General features: G+C 32.8%; 1 protein-coding gene across 1 annotated transcript in view; it reads left to right on the top strand.

Moving 5' to 3' along the window:
- CDH2 (cadherin 2) overlaps positions 1 to 23,774 on the top strand; it is a 250,117-nt gene that overhangs the window by 188,341 nt on the left and 38,002 nt on the right. Inside the window, exons 7-13 of the mRNA XM_074277065.1 lie at positions 2,146 to 2,318; positions 7,516 to 7,653; positions 8,363 to 8,548; positions 14,032 to 14,285; positions 16,008 to 16,150; positions 21,833 to 22,066; positions 22,605 to 22,838. Of these exons, the coding sequence (XP_074133166.1) occupies positions 2,146 to 2,318; positions 7,516 to 7,653; positions 8,363 to 8,548; positions 14,032 to 14,285; positions 16,008 to 16,150; positions 21,833 to 22,066; positions 22,605 to 22,838 (1,362 nt within the window). The remainder of the gene's footprint in view (positions 1 to 2,145; positions 2,319 to 7,515; positions 7,654 to 8,362; positions 8,549 to 14,031; positions 14,286 to 16,007; positions 16,151 to 21,832; positions 22,067 to 22,604; positions 22,839 to 23,774) is intronic.

The following is a 23,774-nucleotide window of genomic DNA, read 5'->3' as shown; positions in this document are numbered from 1 at the left end:
ATATAGTTTCATTACTTACTTGAATTGAGATATAGAATAATATTGGATATTTCAGTTTTCAAATACAAATAGAAACATTCCACAAGCAAAAACAAAATTTTTGCTGTTTGGATTTTCTGTATTGCTCCTCTGTTCTATTAGAGGCAGCCAGTGGATGGAATGCCCGGCTTAAAGTCAAAAAGACATGTATTCAAATTAAGCCTTAGATGCTTCCTAGGTTTGTAACTCTGGCCAAGATGTTTAACTTTTGTGTGCCCCAGTTTCCTTAACTGTAAAATGGGATCTCCTACCTCATAGGATTGTAGTGAAGATAAAATAAGATATTTGCAAAGCACTTAGCATAATACACAGTAGGTGCTTAATAAATAATTATTCTCTTCTCCATTAATATGTCAAATCAAAGAGTTGATTATGATGGGATTATTTTAAAGTAGGTAAATAAATTTAAAGCAACTAGTCTCTATATTTTAATATAATGATACTTCTAGCTGTTCATGAATGACATGAACTCTTCAATATTTTTTTTTTCTCTCAATAGTACATGAAAAAAAATATAAATACATGAATGATCTACCAGTACCTTCTGGAGAATTTTTATTTACTCATTCCTTCTTTTAATGACTACCCTCTTAGTCTTACTTTAAAAGAATTGTAACTTGTGATTCTTTTTTTTTTTAATTTTATTTATAAATTTTTTGACATTATATATTCATGAGTAATTTTTTTATAACATTATCCCTTGTATTCATTTTTCCAAATTACCCCCTCCCTCCCTCTACTCCCGCCCCTTGATGACAGGCAATCCCATATATTTTACATGTGTTACAATATAACCTAGATACAATATATGTGTGTAAATATCATTTTCTTGTTGCACATTAAGTATTAGATTCCAAAGGTATAAGTAACCTGGGTAGATAGACAGTAGTTCTAACAACTTACATTCACTTCCCAGTGTTCCTTCTCTGGGTGTGTAACTTGTGATTCTTAAATCAAATTCTATTCTGAGTATTATTGCCTGTGTCATCTGGTTTGGAGTTCCTGACAGTGATTCACTTCTTACTAATTAGGATATGGTAACCTGGAGAAAGACTTAAAATTTCATAGTTCAACTATTGAAAAAAGAAAAAAAATCTGTAAGGTGTACTTGGAGTTTAAATAAAACTGCTATTTTCCTTTTCAAAAGAACTAAATTAATTTTTTAAAAATTAACTTAATATAATCTACTTTAAAATATGGATGTAAAATGGGGGAAATCATTCATAATTACTTTACATGTCCATATTTTAGGATGTTGTCTTGTTTACAAAAAAAATCTCAATCATTTTTTTAAATTGTTGCATTGGTTTATTTGTACAGAGATATACTGTACAGAGACTTACAAGTACTAGATCTTATACATTTACTGTTTATGTTGTAGATTTTTTAAACAACTCTTTGACCCTGAGCAAAGTCATTTGCCTCTTAGAATTTGTTTCTTTACCTATAAGATGGGTGGAAAAATAACTTATACACCTAATACAAATTAGACAACAAAGTATAAACTTATAGGTCAAATTCCTTAGGACTCAGTTTCCTCAATTGTAAAATAAAATGGTTGCTCTCAATTAGTGGTGTCAAACTCAAATAGAAACAGGGACCCTAAACCCTATAGAAGAAACCTTATGGGCTCATATTAACTACATTGTAACGTAATGTATGTTCTGTTGTATTTTTATGTATTTTGTGGAATTTTTCCCAATTTCATCTTAATCTGGTTTGGCAGAGTCCTGAGTTTGACATTGGTGGTTTAATGATCTCTAAATTCCTTTCCATTTCTGTATCTCTGATGAACAGACAATACATTTGGACTATTTTATTTTTAAGATTGTCTGAGAAAAGGTAAGACTATATAGAAACTTTTAAGAATGTTGCTGTCGTATAAAGCAGTTTCTCAAAGACAAATAAAGTTGTATTTTTTTAAATTTTAAACTAATACAGCACTTTCCATTATGTGCCTGTTAAAGAGTCTAAAATGTTTAAGTAATAGTAAAATTGAAGATTTATCAAAGGAAGTGAATTGGTGTCCATGGCTGAAGACCATAGATTTTCTGCAATCTTCATTACTGGAATAAATTATTTCTGTAACATTTGTTCTGCCTTTAGGAACTTATGTGATGACAGTGACTGCAATTGATGCTGATGATCCAAATGCCCTAAATGGAATGCTGAGATACAGAATCCTGTCCCAGGCTCCAAGCAGCTCTTCACCCAATATGTTTACAATCAACAATGAAACTGGAGATATTATCACAGTGGCAGCTGGACTGGATAGAGAAGTAAGTTCACACAAATTTATTTTATCCTAAAAGTTTTCTTCTTTTCACAGGATTTAAAATGCCACTTTATCTAAATATTTGCCTTTTGATGAAGACATATTTCTCTTCCATTCCAAAATAAAAATATTTAAGTGACTAAAACTATGTTAACATATAGATAATTTTATATTTAAATTGTATTATAATATTTCTAGTAATCTTTCTGTGCATCACATTTAAGCCTGTCATGTTTCGCTTTTTTTGATAGGTGCAATGGTGAATTAAAATAAAAAATGATAGTAAAATTTAAATTAAGAAGAAATTAGGGGACATTTTTATCATTTTAATGCTTAAGATGAATTTTAAAGTCATTTCTTAATATTTTATGACAATGTCAAGCATGAATCTTTTTATATCTGATTTATTTCAGAGAAGAATAGCTCCAGTATTGGAATTTGATTCTTGACTTTAATATAGATTTTGAAAACTACTGTTTTGCTAATTCCACTTAGTAGTGTTTTTCCTTTCCATGCTACAATTCATAGATTGTCAAGATTGTTAAAAGCAGAAGTATTTTTTTCAGCTTTAATGGATGTTTTTGTGTAATCCTATAATCTTTTTTGAAAATTCTAACAGTAGCTGTTTGTGTGTGTTTGTGTGTGTGTATGTGTGTGTGTTTATATATACACCAACTAGCCAGTTATAGTATCCTCATTACACTGATAATTTTAAGCATACAAATAAAACCCCAGTTTTTTTTTTTTTCCATCTCTGGTAATGTGTTCATACTTATTTGTTTTTTTCTGTATAGAAGTGTCTTTTGCTTTTTTAACTACCCAAATTAAAATTGTTTTAATTTTTTCAAAGTCCTGTTTTACTTAAAACACCTCCATTTTTTTTGTGCTTTACTTCTTAAGCCCCCAATTTGACTTTGCTTTTTTGAATTTTAATGTTTATTATTTGTATTATTCATTTTTTAACTGAAAGAATGATATAAAGTAGAACATAAACCCAACTGGTACCTCTCTTTGAGGTCAGGGTTATGTCTTATTCTTATTTTTGAACTTAAATTTCCCTTTCTAAAGAATCTTGTACAGTCTTGAGATTAGAATGGGTACTTGTTAAATATTTGTCAAAATTAATTACCAGCATTTTAATGAATAAAATACAAATACTATTACTAAAGCTATTGTATAATTTAACAAAGTTGATTCAAAAATACTATAGTATTATAGACTTGAATTATTGTAAAAATAAATTATCAATATGTTAATTTATCAAAATGTCAGAATAAAAGATATGATAAATAAATCAGGTTTCTGGAAGACATGTATCACACAAAATCTCAAAATAAACAGAATGATTTATAATTATTAAGAATTTCAAGAATTTGGATTTCATGGATTTTTTAAAAATTGACATAGTGGCATTGATTTGAACTCTGAGTGAGATAAAACTTTACTATTTCAATTAGCTGTGTGTGTGTGACACATATACATACATATACACACAAATGAGTCCTGGAGACATGAATAAAGTAATAGAAACCTATGAGAATTATAGTGTTCATTGCTAAACTAAGAGGCACATTTAGTGTAAGATATATGCCTATTAAATTGTACCTATTAACATCAAAGTGCTGAAAGTTCTTATTTGAAGAATATCTTTGAGTTAGAAATTGTTGAAATGCATTTAGATTTTTTAGTATTCCTTGCCATTCTGTTATTTCAAATCAATGTTATTTCATCTCTTATGAAAATAAAGTTTTAATATTGATAAATATAGACAGAACGACACTTTAAAAATCAGATTCTTAATTATTTTCTCTCAAATGTCAGCTGACAGGTTCAACCATTTATTTTATCTCACAAGTCTTAATGTATTTCTGTTCTTCATAGAACTCTGGCTCTGACATGTAGACAGACATAAGATTCTAGCTTCCTTTCATCACCAAATAATCTTATGATGAATGAGAATTTTAATGAAGGGTGATCCTTTGGAAGTCATGCAATCTACTGATATCACTGTACAGATGAGGAAACTAAGGCCCAGGGAATATTAGAATATGAATATTGTGCTCAAGGACACATAGTTAATCTGCAGCTAAGACTGAACCGAAATCTCCAAAGTATAAGTTCAGTGATCTTTATATACATCTCATTGCTTCATCATCAGTTAGTTCTAAAACTAGCAGCATGTTGGAAAGAAGAAGTAAGGATTAAAGGGAATCAAATTACGTGGTTTGGGGAATAGAAGGCTGCAGTGAGACTTTTATCACAGGGTGTTTGGTAACAAGTCATTACCAAAACCACAAAGGAGGTGAGACTGAAAAACTAAAGTTCTGGAGTTTGGCTGGGTATGAAAAGAATTTCTTAAAAGGAATGTTATGTTAAGGAAAGTTATAAATTCTTTTCTCATACTCTGATAATAAAACAAAATTCTCAACCATCTTTAATCACTTATGGTAATCCATATTGAAGACAAGGGGATAGATGAGTTGGTTGACTTCTTAAGACTTTTTTCCAGGCTAATGAAGATTCTCTGATTTTTTTTTTTTTAAAGAAATCTGGATTTCTTCTCTCTCAAAAGCAATTTTGGCATAATTTCCCCAGGATACATAAACTTAACAGATAGAATTATTAATGATTGTAATATTTCCAGTAGATTTATTTTATATTTCCAGAGAAAAATTTATGCTACAGCTTTCTCTAAACCTGATTTCAACAGGCTAAACATGATATGAGAGAAGTTTCTCCTGTCCCTAAGAGCTCTGTAGATGCTGTCAACTAGAACTAAGTTTCTGAACAGCCATATGGCTTTATTTTTACTCTTGGTGATATAAAGATATCAGCCAGGCATCTATTTTTGCTATACTTAGAGCTGTGATAGCTTTCAAAATCAATTGCTGTCTCCCTAAATTATATAATTCACTTTGAATTGCTAGTCTAGAATACCGTATTAAAGACCAATGGATAGATCCCTTGAAATAAAGACATCTTTTAAAGAATTTAGAGAAAGAAAAGATTGTCCAGTAAATGAGGGTGTTCTAGAGCCAGCTGTATCTGGTTTTTCAAACCAATTGGTAAATTTTCAGTATAATATTTTACCTTGGAAATTAATTGGCAAATACTACAGATCAAAACTTGATGGACTGTTTTGTTGATGGGCTAAAAGAAAGTGATGGGGAGAAATGTTATTAATGTCACTTAAACTTAAAAGTGTATTGTGCATGCTTTTTCTTTAGAGAGCCAGTTGTTAAACATTTGTTAGCACACCCCTAAAACAAACTAAAAAAATGGGGGGGGCTATATCCTTTTGTAAAGGAAGTGTCCTTATATAACTTACTAAATTGAACATCAGAATTTGAAACAAGCTAAAATTCCAAGCTAGTTCTCTCAGAAAGAAAGAAAGAAAGAAAGAAAGAAAGAAAGAAAGAAAGAAAGAAAGAAAGATTTTGTAATAAAAAAAAGGAATCTATTACCTTCAAAAATCCTTTATGAAGTATGTTTCCATGTAGCTAGAAGTTTGGACTTTTTAATGTTGTATTGAGTTTTTTTTTTTTTTTTTAACACTTCATATATTTTCTTTTTTTCTGAGAATTCTCTTCTGTTGCTGCAAATAACAGCTAACAAAAGTGACATTTCAAAGTCATAACAAATGCTTATCTTCATGGTTTTCAGCTGGGAGGCTGAACTGAATTCCCTGCAATAATCTTTCACTAACCATGAGAGCACTAAGCTGAAACGGCACTCTGGATTGGAAAAGGAAGCCGTTGAGAAATGTTTTAACCTACGTAAGCATTATAGTGAGATGTTACGGGTTAAGAAAAATGAAAGTGGCTCAGCCAGATGTATTCCTGTCTTACTTACATTAACAAAATGGGTATTTCCTTTCCTTTAAAAAAATTTTTTTGAAGTAACAGACTGACATTTGGGTGGGCAGATGATTTAAGAGTCTTGTCTGTAAGTTTTGAATCATTTTCTTCTTTTCCCTGCCCCCCAATGACATCTAAAACCAGTACTGCATTTGGGTTTCTTCTTACAGAATTATAACTATACCTTGAGAATGGGACTCAATTTGACAAATGTGTGAAGAAATAGGGTGGTAAAATTTGCAGTTTGAGTTTATACTGAATGATAAAGGGAGTTATATTGTTGCAAATGCTTAGATATTATGAAAATGATGAAATTTCCTGTAGTTTTCTTCTTGCCAATTTTGCTCCAGGGAATTTACGTTTCAGCTTTACTTTTAGGAATAGTTAGAGAATTTTAGAACTGGCTAGGCAAATTTATGGATCTTTGAGGCCTACCACCTTCTTTTTTATAGAGGTCCAAAGAGGTGAAATATTTCATATGACTAGTAAAAAATTAGGTCCTAGATTTATCTCACTTATAATCTATTGCATTTTAAGTCACAGCATCTATACTATTTCATCATCCTAACAGGAAGCTTTGTTAGATATGCCAGTGGCCTAACAGATTACATACAGATCTTTAGGTTTCCCCTGAATATGTTAATTCTCAGGTCATTTCTATTTTTAAAATTTATTCTTAGGTTCTTAAAATCAGACTACCTTTAAATTATGATTATTTGTATCCCCACCCAATAACTCCTATCATTTATTCAGTAACTAAGAATAATTTCTCTAGTGGCACAGATAATAACAAGAAAGGTGAGCCACTAATTTGATTTTTACTCTTTTGAAGGCTATGTGACCTGTTTGTAGCTGTAAGTAACATGAAGTGAAAAAGATTGAGAACATTTGGTCCACCCCACATGTAGCTACCTACTTTCTATACTTTCTTTTTTCTTCCTTACTTTGTGCCTCTTTGGTTGTCTTCATTAATGTTGTCAACTACATCAGGGAATTCAAACTATTAGAAAGGAAACCAAATTGAAATAAATTGTTTTTTTTTTTTGTTTTTTTTTTTGGTTGCTCTTGGTTTTGGTAAACCTAAAATAGAGGGAGATCTCATGAAAGCAAAGGCAAAATGAAGTTTAGGATTATTTAGTCTTCACATATATGCTGTACATCCAAGGATGGAGGTATATTTATAACAATACAAACACCACTTGAGGTATTTAAAATATGGTTAACAAGAATGAATAAGGTCATAAACTCACTCTGTAAGACATATTTTCACTATATAGAATACCCGTTGTCATCTTGTTGAATTAGTTTTATCTAACTTGTATTGGCATCTTTATATGTTTTTAGAAAGTACAACAGTATACCTTAATAATCCAAGCTACTGACATGGAAGGAAACCCAACATATGGTCTTTCAAATACAGCAACGGCTGTCATTACAGTCACAGATGTCAATGACAACCCTCCAGAGTTCACTGCTATGACTGTAAGTAGTTTGACATTCAAAGAAGTTTTATGTTTGTTGAACCATTACTGAGAAACTTTGCTACGTGTTGTAAATTCATTCCTTATATTTGGAATTGTCTTTTGCTCTGAAAATAATGATGTTTTTCTTCATCGCCGTGTCTTTAAATAATTGTTTAAAACATGAGTTTTTTGATAGATTCTAGGTAGATTAGTTAGTTAAATACTCATGTAACAGTTCAGAAAAGGTGGTCTATCATATTTCGTCGCCTTTAAATGAAGCAAAAAATTTTTAAGCAGAATTGATTCTCTGACTTTGATCAGACCCCACAATTCTTCAGCTTATAATTGAAAATTATTTCTCCACTTTATCAACAGTGAAATTTGAAGGCCAGGATGCCTCCCTTACTGGTTAACTCCTCATTATTTAACACTCTGCTGGACCATTCTCTCTGAATTTAAATACTTATATAGTCATAACACCATCACTGATTTTTAATGTAAGTTTAAATAAAGTCAATTAGGAAAGTAAATCAACCAATTAAAATGTCAACTTGTCTTTGGAAGTCAAGTATAAATTACTAATTTTTATTATCTGCACTATGGGTCCCTACCAATAGTGTGGGTTATCAAGAATTGATTGTCCTGCAGAATTTGGGTGATATTTTTTTTATGTTATCCTTCATTTATCTAGATCATTAATTTGTGACTAGAATTATTTCTTTTTGTAGTTCTATGGTGAAGTCCCTGAAAACAGAGTGGACGTTATCGTTGCAAATCTAACTGTGACAGATAAAGACCAACCCCATACACCTGCTTGGAATGCAGTTTATAGGATCACTGGGGGAGATCCCACAGGGCGCTTTATAATTCAAACTGATCCAAATAGTAATGATGGTTTAGTAACAGTTGCAAAGGTAAGTACAAGTTTATTAAATTAATATATTTATATAGTTTGTGTATAAAGGCCACTAAGTAAAATGATTTAATTTTTCTTGAATCTTAAGGAATCTCACCTATCTTGACTCTCAGAGGAAGTGTGTATGTGTATTCACATATGCATATACAGACACAAAATCTGTCAAATGCTAGAATCACATCCTACAGAGAAATAACCATTTTCAGTATTGATCCCAGCCATTCCAAACCCTCATCTGCCAGTGTTCAAATCCAATTATCTATCTCTCAATCACTGACTATTCCCTTATTCCCACTCAATCCATTTTCCCCTGATCCCCTTCCCTTCAGCCTTTCATTCTCATCTTTCCTAGCTCTTCCAATAATTCTCCGGTATGTCTGTTAAATAGTTTACAAATTAAACTTTTTCCTTTATTATTCCTTTCTTTTTCCATCTTCTTGTATTTAGTTTAAGACCTAGCTCCCTCCTGTCTATCCATTTCAGGATTGGTTACACTTTCAGTTAAATCTTCAAATTACAGTCATGAGGGAGGAGTTGTAATACTCTTTGTTCTCAATTTCTACTTCCAAGTTCTCCTTCTAGCACCATTATTCTCCTTTTTTGAGGTTTATTCAATCTACATTTATCACCCAGTCAAGATTCTTGCCGTTGTCTATAGACCTTGATACTTTCTCTTTCCTTACCCAGTGAATTCAGTGCTTGGCTCACAGTGTTCTCTTTTCCAACTCCAGCCCTCCTATTATATTTCAGCACACATAACAATATTCTCCCAATTTCCCTAATCTCTTTATTCCCCACTTATTCATTTCCTTGACTGACTTCTCCATTCTACCATAATTATACATGGACCTGATCATATTCTTTAACTTGACATCACCCAAGAATCTGCTGCATCCTCATTCATGAATTCTGAATTAATTTACCTAATCATAATCTTTTATTATACCTCTCCCCTGTCTCCCAACTCTCCAGAACTTGTTCTTCTTCCTCACCTGTTTTTCAGTCCCTCTACTCTTCTTGTGTTCCCTAGGCCAACATCTCAGCTCTGATTATACTCTCTTCTCACAAATCACTTCTTTAATTTCTCACATGCTCCTGAATGAAACTGGAAAAATCTTAAAACCATGCTGAACAGGTTGTCTACAAATTTATGTTACGTAATCTTAACTAGCCTTCACTGCAGCAAAGTAGTTTTTCTGCCCCTCTCTAATTGACTCACTCTCTCAGTTACTACAGTGGTTTTTCTAAACTTTTATATTCCATCTTAAGCATCCCACAATCTTCTCTATCCTCCTCTGAGATAAGAAACTTCCTTTATATTTCACTCAAAAAAAGGAGATAATTAGTGAAGATTTCCTTCCATTCCCCTGCTCTTCATCTCACATAACTCATATGCTTTTTGCCACTCCCTCTTCCTTCCATCTCATTTCTGAATGAAGGAAAAACCCTTCTTGTTAGGGTAAATCCTTCTTCAATTACAGGTGATCCCAGATGATCTCCTAAAGATTGATTCCTCTTTATCATCCCTACTTTTTCACTAATTCCATTTACTCTGCTTACTATCCATGTTTCACTACTCCTACAAATATGCTTACATCTCCTGTGTCCCTCATTTTCGGCTACCCATCATTCTATATCTCTCCAGTAAATTCTGTGAAAAAATATGTCTATAATACATACTATACTTCCTACCTTTTCACTCTTTTTAACTCTCTTTTGGTTTGGCTGCCAGCCTCTTGTAAAACTCCCTTCTCCAAACTTTCTTGGGATCTCTTTAATTGTCAAATGTAATGTTGTTTTTCTCCATCCTTAGCCTTCTTGGCCTCTCTTGCTGGATATTCATGACACTGTTCCCTCTTGGTTTTCTTTTTATTTGTTTAACTATTTCTTATCTGTGGCCTTTGCTGGATCTTGATCCACGTCATATCCATAAACTGTGGTTGTTGTTCAAGGCTTTGTTTGTTTTCTTTTTCCTTTTTCTTAGGTGATCTCATCAGCTTCCAAAGTTTCATTTATTGTCTTTGCAGATGGCTCTCAGATCTACTTGTGTTCAGCCCTATGATCTTTGTCCTGACCCTCCCCCACAATTTCCTCTCTCAAACTGCTTGTTCTGTGGTCCCATTCAACTTGTCTATGAGGCATTTTAAACATTTGGTCATAGATATTTCCACAATTGAACATGTTACCTTTCCCTAAACCTTCCTCTCCTCTTAACTCCCCTATGAATGTCCAAGGTGTACCACCATCCTCCTAGTTAGCCAGGCTTACAACTCCCCATATCCATATTTGTTGCTAAATTCTGTTAATTTTACTTTATAACATCTCTTCAAACATCCCTCTCTTCTCTTTCCTTGACACTGCTATCACTCTTGTACAGGCCATCACCACCACACACCTGGACTATTTCAACAGCCTTTTGATTGGTTTTCCTGTTTCTACTCAGCTGCCAAATGTATCTTCTTTACACACAGTTCTTATCATGTTACCCACTATATTCAACAAACTCTTTCCCTTTATCCTTATGAATGAAATAATGAAATCCTCTTTTTGGCCTTTAAAGTTCTTCAAAACTTGGGCCCTTTCTACCTTTTTTAGCCTTCTTACATCATACTCTCCTGCATGTAATCTGCAAAGTAGTGACATTTGTTTTTGTTGTTGTTCCTCACACAAGCCTCTCCATCTTGTAGTTCTTAACATTTTCACTGACTGTTCCCTCATACCTGAAATTTTCCCCCTCCAAATTTCTACCTCCTACCTTCCCTGAAGTCTCAAATAATGTGTCACTTTCTGTAAAAAGCCTTTCCCAGTCTTCCTTAATCTTAGTGCTTTCCCTCTGAGATTATTCACAATTTATCCTGTATGTATTTCTTATATGGATAACTTTGCTATATGCTCATTAGAGTTTGAGTTCCTGGAATAAAGAGTCTATTTTTTTATTTTTCATTGTATTCTAGCATTTAGCATAGATCCTAACATGTACTTGAAAGTTACCATGTGCTAGTTGATTGACTAACTCGGTATTGTTGGTGTGTATGCTCTTAGAAGACAGTTTTCCTCTATTCTTTAGTTTTTGTTGTGTTTTGTTTTTAGAGTCAATGGGGATTAAGTAATTTGCAGGGAGTTACATAGATAAGAAGTATATGAATATAAATTTGAACTTGGGTCTTCTTTTCTTTTCACTGTACCACTTAGTTGCCCTAATTAGTTTTTCTTCAGCTATGTTTTTGCCTTTTTTTGTGTTCATCTATCTCATTCTACCTGTCTGTGTGGTGAAAAATAAAATTTATGATCAGTTTCAAAAACCATCATCTTTCTGATATAGACTTCCCTCTTTAAAATAGAGCTTTATGCCTTCCTAGATAAAGTTGTTTAAACGTCATTATATTTTGTGATTAACTTAAGGGATTTTTCATGCAAATTTTAAGTATATGATTTTCTCTTTTGCTGATTTGATAATCTAACCCTTATATGAAAATGAGATGGTTATCTATAATTTGATTTAAAATGCAGTTAATACATTGTCAAATTTCATGATTGTAAATAAATGTTAGACTTTTACTATTTTATGAGATAGTATCAAGTATCTAATTTTTACCTAATTATCTAATATCATATTATTACCTCCTGTTCTGGTTGAACATTTTCAGATTTCATTTTTCATAATAACTTAAAAACTCTTGGGAATGATGCCAGAATGGGTGGTTGTGTTGAACTTTTGGCGTGTGATGAACAAGCTGTAGGATGTCATAATAATTATTTTTATTGAGTGGGGATATAGATGCGTAGCTGTTTTTCAAAAAAATAATTTGGACATAATTTCACAGTTTTAGAATTTTATTTTAAAGTCTTCAAAAATGTAATTCTTAGAATCCTTAATTGCCAACCACTTTAGTACTAAAGAGAAGAGGGACACCTCTTTAACTGATGATAAATACAAAGATGTATAATTTAAAAGGTTTTTAAAGTTCAGTCCCTTCTCTTTTGCTTTCTATAAGTCTGTCCCTCCCCCTGCCCTTCCCCCCCTCCCCTGCTTCCTTTATGCACTAAGGCCAGATAGTAAGTACATTCAAAAGCAAGTATTGTATTATGAAATATCAAAGATATAAATTTTAAAAAGTAAATTTTCCAATAAATATCTGAGTTCTCTACTTAGAAATGCAAAAATTCTTAATACTCATAACATGAAATATTCATGATTTTTTTTATCTTATTTTATGTCTTGAGTGAAATAATTAACCATTAGATATTATCTCTGGGCCTTATGATTATGTAGATAGAGATGAAGCATTTGTCCTTATCTCTAATTCCTGTTGTGATAGTTGGCTATTTAGATTTCTTATCTTATCATTTCTTGATTATTTTTAGACTGGAAGTTATCTAGGTTAGGTTATCTAGGCTTCTTTACATTATTCTATCTCATTGCTCATTTATATCTTCAATAAAGGATAGTCAAGGGAAATAAAGAGGTAAAACTTGAATCATTTCATTTGACTACTTATTAACAAGTTGTTTAATAGCCAGCTTCACAGATTTGATTGAATGACTAAAATTAGGGTTTAAGATTGTCTGTGGATTTGAATTTCTCTCAACTCATTTTCTATCATGACTACAAAAATTAACTGAATATCATTCATCCCACCAAATGCTTTTCCTTATTTTCTTTTTTTTAGAGAAGTCAGGAGGTGAAAGAGTATTAGACTAAAAGTTAGAAAATTTGAACTTTGGCTCCACCATCATCTATAAAATCTTGACCAATATTTGACTGTTCCTTTATCTGAAAACTGTACCACTTGTACTCCCTGCCTCACAGAGGTGTTGTGAGGATCAAATGAGATATATAAAAGAAAAGAAGTTGCCAAACCTTATGTTAAGCCTTCTGTTATAAGCCCTTGTAAATAAGCCCTATTTATAATTGTTATAACATTTGATCCTTACAGCAACCCGGCAAGGTAGGTGCCATTATTATCCCCAATTTATTGTGAAGGAAACTAAGGCAGATGAAAGTTAATGGACTTGTCCAGGATTAAAGAGCTAGAAAGTGTATGAAGCTGGATTTGAATTCAGTTATTCCTGACTCCAAGTACAGTTCTCTTTTCCCTGTATACCTACTTAGCTATCTCATATGTAAAGTATTGGTACTTTTTAACCTCTAAATGGCTAATATACATGCATACTGCTTTTTACATTTATCATTGTTGTGTTAAATAATTATATTTATGAATTCATATCCAAGGGAGGGCTTAGGATTTATAAATGAGAAAGCTGTTGATGATTTTCTTTTCCAAATAGAAAACTGCCTGAGAAATTGATTCCTGTATCTTTCATTGTTTGAGGTATCATTAGTAAATCACGTACAAAAGATAAAATACTTATACTTTCATGTTTTATAGATGACTATGATACAGCAATGAATTTCAAAATTAAAATATTTGTCCTCCATGCATATGCTTACTAATGGTGCTTTCCTTTCTCTTTTGCCAGCCAATTGACTTTGAGACAAATAGGATGTTTGTACTTACTGTAGCTGCAGAAAACCAAGTGCCGTTAGCAAAGGGCATTCAACACCCACCACAGTCAACAGCCACTGTGTCTGTTACAGTGATTGATGTAAATGAGAATCCTTATTTCACTCCAAATCCCAAACTCGTGCGCCATGAGGAGGGACTCCGTGCTGGTACTATGTTAACAACATTCACTGCTCAGGATCCAGATCGATACATGCAGCAAAATATTAGGTACAGGGTTTTATTTGGTTTTGGTTTTTAATCAATTCATATTTATTTTATCCAGTTTTTTTTTTTTACTCATATGTGAAAACTTACTACATAAAGTTTATTTTAAATGGCAATTCAAATATTAATAAATTTTCAGTAGGAAAGGCCTCTTATGAATTAGGAGTTCTGTGTTTTCATTTATGTTGATTCTTTTAGGAGTGATGGAGAGCAGGTTGGAACAAATTTTCTTCTAACCCCAAAGTTCATAGCTCCTTGGGACTGTTCATATAAGCTTCTGCTTCTTTACATATTTTCACCTTTATCCCTTTTTCTTTTTCTTTTTTTTTTTTTTAATGGCTAAATTTAGTCCTAGTCTATGCTAAATAACATTAAAAAAAGAAGTTTGTGGCAGGGTTTTAGGGCTGGGGAACAAGGTAACTCAAGAAGTTTCCTCTCAATGAGAAAGGGAAAAAAAAAAAAACTCATTCTGTCAAAACCAGGATGTAAGAACTAATTATTTTTGAAGTGTTTGGGAAAATGGTTATTGAACTTAGAATACTTATCACAAAAGAGGTCCAGCTGCAACAAATTCCTAATTATCTGTCCTAATGAGCAGACTCAAGGGTGGTAAAGATAACAGTAGCCTTGATGAATGGGATTCAAAGTCATTCCCCCAAAAAAGTTTTTTGAAACCTCACAAGCCACCATTTTATCGTTTTTTGTTGTAAATTTCTCTAGTGGTTATAAATTTCTTCCCAGGCTTAATCTTCCCCAAGTATTACTATCAAGTGGCATTCAGTTCATTGTTTCCTCTTTATTTGCTCCCCCTCAGGTGATAGTGAAGGTGATAATTAATAACACAACAAATAGTACATATGTGTGTGTGTGTGTGTGTGTGTGTGTGTGTGTGTGTGTGTGTGTGTATGTGTATAGGTTGGGTTCATGTTCCACGTATTATTTGAATTTTTCTCTATTTCTCCTCTCTGTTACGTAACTGCCATTTTATTTTCTACCCAAATTTCCTTGTAATTATTTATTGCCTTAGAGTGTAAGCTCATAAAGGGCACAGATTATTTCACTTTGGTCTTCCTATCCCTGGAACCTAGCCCGGTGCCTGACATACAGTAAACATTAAATAAGTGTTTATTGATTGCTCTTGACCTGACCCTAATAGTGTGAAAGATTCTAAGATATTTTTTGCCCTTTGGAGGATGGATGACTTATGAGGACAGAATTAAGACTGAAAATTCATACCATGAAACCTCATTGTAATTTGATATTATTGATAGTAGAAGATGTGGTAAGTGACAGAGACTTTAAGACTCTATTTTAGAGAAGGGTTCCATCTTTTGTGATAATTTTCTTCTTCATTGGCCTTTAAGCCAATGGTAATTTGATTGACTTTTTCTAGAATTTTGTCTCTACAACCTGGTAAGAATGAGTGAAAAACATTATAAAACTTGGTCTGTCCAATTTGTAATAGGGTATCCTTGTAACTACTACAGAAGAGGAACTTAATAATACCAGTCTTGGTGCTTCTGTACCATATAAAATGCATTCAGCAAACTGAAGTTACTATCATCTGCCACCCTTTGTTATTACTCTGGAAGGTTTTTCTCTATCAAACTTAACCTTGTATTCATAAAATATAAATAATAAAGTTAATATTTAGAAGTAAAATAATTTTAATTCATTTTTTAAAAATAACAAAGCAACTAATTTTAATATATTTTCACTTTGCAGATATACGAAATTATCAGATCCTGCTAATTGGCTAAAAATAGATCCTATTAATGGGCAAATAACCACAATAGCTGTTTTGGATAGAGAATCACCAAATGTGAAAAACAACATGTACAATGCTACTTTTCTAGCTTCTGACAATGGTAAATATGTTAGTATGTCTTCTAAAGTTTCCATTTTTTATATGTACAATAATACCATATTTATCCTGTGTCATCAGAGTATGACGTGGTTGAGATTTATGAGTGTTTGAGATAAGGGAAAAACAGCTTTCTGGGTGATGGAATGCTCTATCTTGCCTAAAATATATTTCAGAATTATATGCCTTCTGAATTACAATATAAGCATGCATATAACCTGACCTCGATTTTTCATAGTCATCATTATGAACACATATATATGGTTACCACATGCATACACATAGGCAACTAAGTGGTATAATAAATAAAGCACTTGCCCTGGAGTCAGAAGAACCTGAATACAAATTTGGTCTCAGATTGAATACTAGCTGTGTGATTCTGGGCAGTATTAACTGTATTTGCCTCAGTTCCTTCTCTGTAAAATGAACTGGGTGGTAAACAACTCCAATAGTTTTGTCATGAAAAACAGCAATATTACAGAGTCTGTCATGATTTAAATAACTCAATAGCAACAGCATATATATGCATATATGTAGATACAGATAAAATATATACACACAATGTATATATGTGTACATGTATATACATACTGTGTGTATATATATATAGTCTGTATGTAGGTTTATGTATATGTCTATATACACACATATTATTATATATACAGTTATCCCTTCCACATTGTGACTTTGCCCATTCTGGTTTTGATATATTGTAGGCTTGTATTAAAATTTAAATGGGAATTTTTTAAGAATTTTCTGGAAGCTGCAAACAGCTTGTGAAGACCAGCAGATGATATAGAAAAGGTTTTGAAACTCGGGAATGCATAAGATATATGCATTAGGTCAACATAGTTAATATTTTAATATTGTAAATATCCCATAAAAAAGAAAAAAATTCAGTCTTCTCTAATATGAAGAAAGGACCAGGAAACTTTTACACAGATTTTCCAGATCACAGGGCCACTGCACCCTTAATCCTTGCAGTGTGGAAGTATAACTGTATACATACATGGGTAGATAGTTGATAGAATGCTGTATTTGGAATCAGAAAGACTTGAGTTCAAATCTACCTTCCAATATTTCATTAGTTGTGTGACCCTGGGCAAGTCACTTAATCCTGTTTCTAGCCTCCAACGTTTTACCAACTGTGAGAGTCTGGACAAGTTACTTAACCCTCTTGCCTCAGTTTCCTCATCTGTAAAATAAGATGGAAAAAATAGACATATTTCCTCACAAACACCCATAAATATAACTTGTCTGTTTATCTATAGTACTGTTTTGTAATAGAGGTCCTGATTATATATGTAGCACTTATTGACCCTTAATTAAATGTTTGCAGACTGCTATAATTTTCTAAATTATTGTGTCTGTTTTTAGGTTTTTCATCTCCTCCTTTGCTATCATGAATTTGTAGGTTTGCAGCTATCAATATGTTGTTCTCTCTTCTAACTTTCTTTCTCTAAATTGACATTGATTCGAAAACCAGATTACCAAGTTATTTATAATTCCATGTAAAATAAAGGTAAATGGGCTCTGAGTAAGGATCTGACAAACTAACCAAGCATGTTAAGAGATACCAAAATATTCTATGTTAAAGAAATGGCACATTTTAAAAGAACAAATATTCACTTCAATTCAGGCTATTAATCAACTGAGGCTTAGTCCTCTCTTTGAACTGGAGCCGAACACTCACTTCGTCAAATTTCTGACCATTTGGATTGCTCCAGAGACCTTTTCTATTTTTTTTTTTTAATTCTTAATTTTTCCAAAAAAATAATATTACATTATGGATGAGGAGCAGTTATAAAACCAGCAAGGTAGTAGTTTTGTCTCTGTTAAAAGATCTTAAAATTGATGCTTTATGAGTTCATGTTTTTGTATTTTGTAGTTGTTTTTCCCCCCATTCTTTGTTCTCAACTGCCTGTTGTTGCTACTATGACAACCTCTAGCAGCGCCAGCTTTCTGTTTTGCTGCTTCTGTTCTGACCAGATGACCAAACATCATTCTTTCAGCCATTTGTTAAGGACTGTCTTAGCTATTGGGTGGGGAGGGAGGGAAAGGAAGCGGAGGAAGAATATAAAAATAAATAAGACATTTCAGACTTCAAGGTATTTTTAAGCTTGTAAGAATATATTAATACCTTCAGGGCTTATGATTTCTTTGATGTAGGAACTCCTTCCCTCTTATTTAGGTACTGACCCGTCTACAATTTATAGTCCCTGTCTTTAGGGCATGAGCTGAGTTATAAGAATTGAGATGTGAGTCTAACACTATTATATAAAGTTGTTAAAAAACATCCAAGCTAACAATATAATTGTTGTTCAGTCATTGCAGTCTTGTCCTACTCTTCAGTGACCCTTTTGGGGTTTTCCTGGGAGAGATACTAGAACAGTTTGCCATTTCCTTCTGTAGCTTATTGACAGATAAAGAAACTGAGGCAAACTGGGTTAAGTGACTTGCCTTAGGTCACATAGCTAGTAAGTGTCTGAAGCTAGATTTGAACTCAGAAAGATGAAATTTCCTGACTATGTCTAGTATTCTGTCTACTTTGCCATTTAGCTGCTCAAACAAATAGTAAGAAAACCTTAGTGAGACCCTAAGCTCCCTTCTTTTCTTTGAGGCTATGAACTTCAGTGCATATGTTTGATAATATCTAGTGTGGTTGGCAGTCAACATTTTTTGGTGTTCGGGCATTAAGGCCAAATTCAAAATGGTTAAGGCTGCAGGCTAAATATTTCCAAAATTTGATAATGTACTTGTTCTTGAGAGTTTAACCATTGTAGAATTATACTCAGCAGAGCCATTTGAAAATAAAGACAACCACTACCGCAACAGTAAACTCTGGTTTCAAAAATTGTAAAGGTTTTTTAAAATATGTTTCTCTTAGACTGTCAGGATATACAGTTATAAAAAACAATCCCACCATAACTTTCAGGAAGAACTGTTTCTAAGAACTCTCCTCAGGAATGTGTAATACATTTCAAATATATTACTTTTTATAGCAAATCTCCTTGATGACAGATCCAGTGTAACTGATATTTCTTGGCCCTACTGCTATGTAAATTGGTGTTCAAGAACTTTTTCAGTGACTTCCACTGGAATAATTTTTGCTTTGGCCTGTCAAGAGTGAATCCTTTGTGTCAATCAGTAAAAGAACCATCTACCCTTATTTTATATTGTGCATGAGTAAGAGAAAACTTTCTGTCCACTTTGAAACTAAAAACAGTCGAACTTAAGATATATGAATAGTAGGATTATAGGGGGTGTATGCTTAGGTTCAGAAATGTATGCCTTAATTTGGCAGCTTGGGATATTCGTTTATTTTTCCTTTTTTATGAGTTCATGGTTATGTGTGGTTAATTGAAATCTGATGGTCAGACAAAAGGTATGTGAATTTTTTTCTGTTTTTAAGGCTCTTTTATATATTTTGTTCTCACGATTTCTATATTTGTATTCCCACATGTTATACACACAAGGGGAAGGGTATACATGCACATATGTACATATACACACATATATGCACATGTGTATTTAAAATTCATGTTCACAGTACTTTCTGTGGATTTGTAGAAATACACACACAGAGATTATAAAGTTTGGAGGTTTGATTTTTGAAAATCATGAACCTCTTTATGCTACTATCTTCCCTAAAAAACTGCCAGCAATCATGGTATCCATGAATTAGAATTACCAATTCCATGTAGTAGAAGTCATGTTTTTCACTAGAAAAAATATGCTTTGGGCTTCACTCAGTTTCTAATGTTTGTTGAGGTGTGTGTGTACACATGTGAGCATATATTTGTATATATGTGCAGATCATATATACATATATATATATACATATATATATGTCTTTTATATATATATATATTATCATTATATGTAATTGTATTTATTGTGTATATTGTCTTTTTCTGTGCATAAAAAATTTAAAGCAACTTAACAGTTTGTGGTTCTTTTAAAAAGGTTTCTAGATTCATTATTCATTCTTCAAGCTCTGTTATAACCAACAGCACTATATGTGGTATGGAGAATATAGAATAGCTTAAAGTTCTTCAACCTTAGAATTAAGAGAAGTATAACAACTTCTAGAAATAAAAGGCGATGGCCCTGTAGCAGTCTGGGGGCCATGATTTAAGAAGGACATTGATGAAGGAAGTGGAGAATGCCCAGAGTAGGGTGATGAGGATAGCATGGTAAAATGATTTGAATCAATGATCTGTGAGGATCAGTTGGGCTGAAGGAACTTAAACGTGGAGAAGAAAAGACTCAGGAGGTAACATAATAGCTGTGCCATTGTTTTTTTGTTTTGTTTTTGTCTCCTTGGCCTCAGAGGTAAGAACCAGGAGCAGTAGGTTGAAGTTACAAAAGGCACATTTAAATTTGATATCGGTAAAACCTTCCTAACATTTGGAGCTTTCCCAAAGTAAAATGGTCTGCCTCTAGAGGAAGTGATTTCCTTCTCCCTAGAGTCCTTAGAGCAGAGTCTGAATAAGTGCTGGTCAGGTGTGTGATAGTGAGGAAACCTTTCATGTATAATCTGGACAAGACGGCACCTAAGGTACTTTCCAGCTTTTCAGATTGATTCTGTGATAAATGCATTTGTCAGCTGTTAACCTATTTCTTTCACATTTTATCAACCCATCTCTGCTTCAGTTGGGCAAGTCTCTAAAACATGCTACCCACATGAGAGGTCATTTCCTTTGCTTTTCATGTCAGTTATTGCCATACACAGCAGCTTCTTCTGGCATTTGGTTCAGCTCCTTTGTTTCTTAGGGCAATTTATCCTCTCCATGACAGTATTCTCAAACCAACCTCACCCAACAATAATCTTTTCATTCAATTGAACTGTATATGGCACTTCATCTTTTTAATTTCCTTTGCTGCTCAACAACTCTACTAGAATGGGACCATCATATATTCTTTCTGAAGGCAGGATGTTAAACCAGTTAACTTTTCCTTTTCCAGTATAAAGACATATGATTTTTTTTTAAATTTAATCTGTCCTAACCTAAGTTATACTCTGATTCAGCCTTCCTTAAACCCAACCTACATTCTAAACCCTAATGATCCCCAAAGCTGAAAAAACAACTAACAAAAGTAGTTTTTACCCTCAAGAATATTATGATGTACAGCAATGGGGAAAAGATGTACCAAGTATAATACTGGTAAAGAACTCTAGGAAAATTTAATGAGGGAGTAAACTCCCCAACTCTTGCACTGGCAAGATTGGTGGAAAGTCTCACATTTTGTTTTTTTTAAAAATGACCTCTCATTGGTTTTTGGAATTGTATTTTGCTTTGACTGGGGTCTTTATTCAACTCCTTTTCTGTTCCTCACATATCTTTATACAATGATATAAACTTGCTAGATGCTATATAGGATAGACTAGAATGCAGACATTTCATGAAATCATAGTGCATTGTTGGTAATAGGGGCCACATTATCATTCCAGATGTGAGAACTGTAGTGAGAGCTCAGGCCTTCTTTGGAATGAGGCAAGCAAAAGACCAAGTTTCCAATAGCATTTAGCCCAGAAACCCTGGCACGGGAGTTTTTGAAAGGTTGCATAGCTAGAAGGGCAACAAATTTAAGTGCTTCACAGCAGTCGCAAAAATTTAACAGTTTGGTTTTAATCATTATTATTATCATCATTAAATTGTTTTATCTTTATTTCCCCTCCAAGGAATTCCTCCTATGAGTGGAACTGGCACACTGCAAATTTATTTACTTGACATTAATGACAATGCTCCCCAAGTGTTACCTCAGGAGGCAGAGACCTGTGAAACTCCAGACCCCAATTCAATTAACATCACAGCACTTGATTATGACATTGATCCAAATGCTGGACCATTTGCTTTTGATCTTCCTTTGTCTCCAGCAAGTATCAAGAGGAATTGGACCATCACTCGGCTTAATGGTAAAAGCTAGTTAATTGCTTGGATGTATATGTGGATAAGAGGTTTTTAGAACAGAAAATCTTTATTTCATCCTTAAATCTTCTGTGATTAAAAATATCTTAACCAATGTCAGGTTTAAAATAAGATAATTCTTCAAGACTGCTCTTAAAGACTATGGTATCTTAAAGACAATAGCCATGGAATATAATCTCTATTTCATGATAATCAAGATGGAAAGTCTTTCGGTAAAGTTCTAGGGATATTGGAGTACTAGTTTAACTAAATAAGGAAAAGTTAAAAATTAGAAGTCTGGGCACTAGGTAATGAGTTTTTACCAAGGATGACACATGAAATAAGATATTGTTTCAAAATACCTTCAATGAAAATATTACTAGTATATTTTTAGGAAACCTAAAATGGAAAGAAAAATAATCCTACTACCTTCAGGGCTGTAATCAATCTTTGTATAAATTTAGTTTTGCTTAACATAGATGAAGGTTTTTTCCCCCATATATAATGCATTAAATTCAAAGCATTTTTTTTTTCTTTTTAAAATAGGTGATTTTGCTCAGCTTAATTTAAAAATAAAATTTCTTGAGGCTGGTATCTACGAAGTCCCAATAATAATTACTGATTCAGGAAATCCTCCCAAATCTAATACTTCTGTTCTTCGAGTGAAAGTTTGTCAATGTGACTCCAATGGAGATTGTACTGATGTTGATCGTATAGTGGGTGCTGGACTTGGAACAGGTGCTATTATTGCAATTCTTCTTTGTATCATCATCTTACTCAGTAAGTATATAACTTAATGTGAGTAACTCTTACATCAAAAATAAGGATTTTAAATTTGCAAGCACAAAAATTATTTTAAAAGTTATGTTACAAAAAGTTGTTTATTCAAAGATGCCTGTTCCAGCTCTGCCATCACATCTGAGAAAAAGATTTAAATTTGAAAAAGAACATGACGATTTTCAGGACTTTCCAAAATTTTTGTGCGAGAGTGCTAAGTGCTGTAATTTTTATGTCTCTCCCTTACCCCTCCCCCATATACCTTAATATGTTGAACATTCCTTACTTTTTAGTACTTATAGGTTGACTGTAATAACATATTTTATAATTTAAGAAAATAAGTATATTATTGCCATTTGCTTTCTTTCACATAAAATCAATAAACAACCTATACCAATTATATAAGAATCAAAATGATGTTTCTGAAGTGCTTCATAAAAATTCTGTTTTCATGTATGGATACATGCATGTATACACATATGCACATATACACATTGAAATTGATAACATATTACATAGTTCAATTAACTCAGTTTATAATGAAATAAGATCAAAAGAATACCTTTTTTAGAGCCACTTTCCAATCATCAGTTTAGTGGAATGCAGAAAATTAGCCATTGGAAGGTACTTTTGGCACCACTTCCAAGTATGGAGGTTTTAAAAAAATAAATTGCCTAGGCTCTATATTTTATTGTAGAGTTGTAGTGGGACTTGGTTTATTGTGTGAGTATGTTATGCACCAATCACTTTTTGAAAATGTCAGCTATTTCCTTTATGTTTTCTCCATTTACAAGTGGTCTGGTAATTTTACATTTCGCCCCTTTTTTCCCCTAAGTAATTACTACATAAGGAATGGAAGGAGGTGGAGTGTGTATGTCTTATACTTTTGGCTATAATTTGAAACCTCTGTGCTATACTCATAATCCATTCACATTAGAT

Source organism: Sminthopsis crassicaudata, chromosome 1 (genome assembly GCF_048593235.1).
Source record: "Sminthopsis crassicaudata isolate SCR6 chromosome 1, ASM4859323v1, whole genome shotgun sequence".
Lineage (NCBI taxonomy): Eukaryota > Metazoa > Chordata > Mammalia > Dasyuromorphia > Dasyuridae > Sminthopsis > Sminthopsis crassicaudata.
This window is presented reverse-complemented; position numbering and strand designations above follow the sequence as displayed.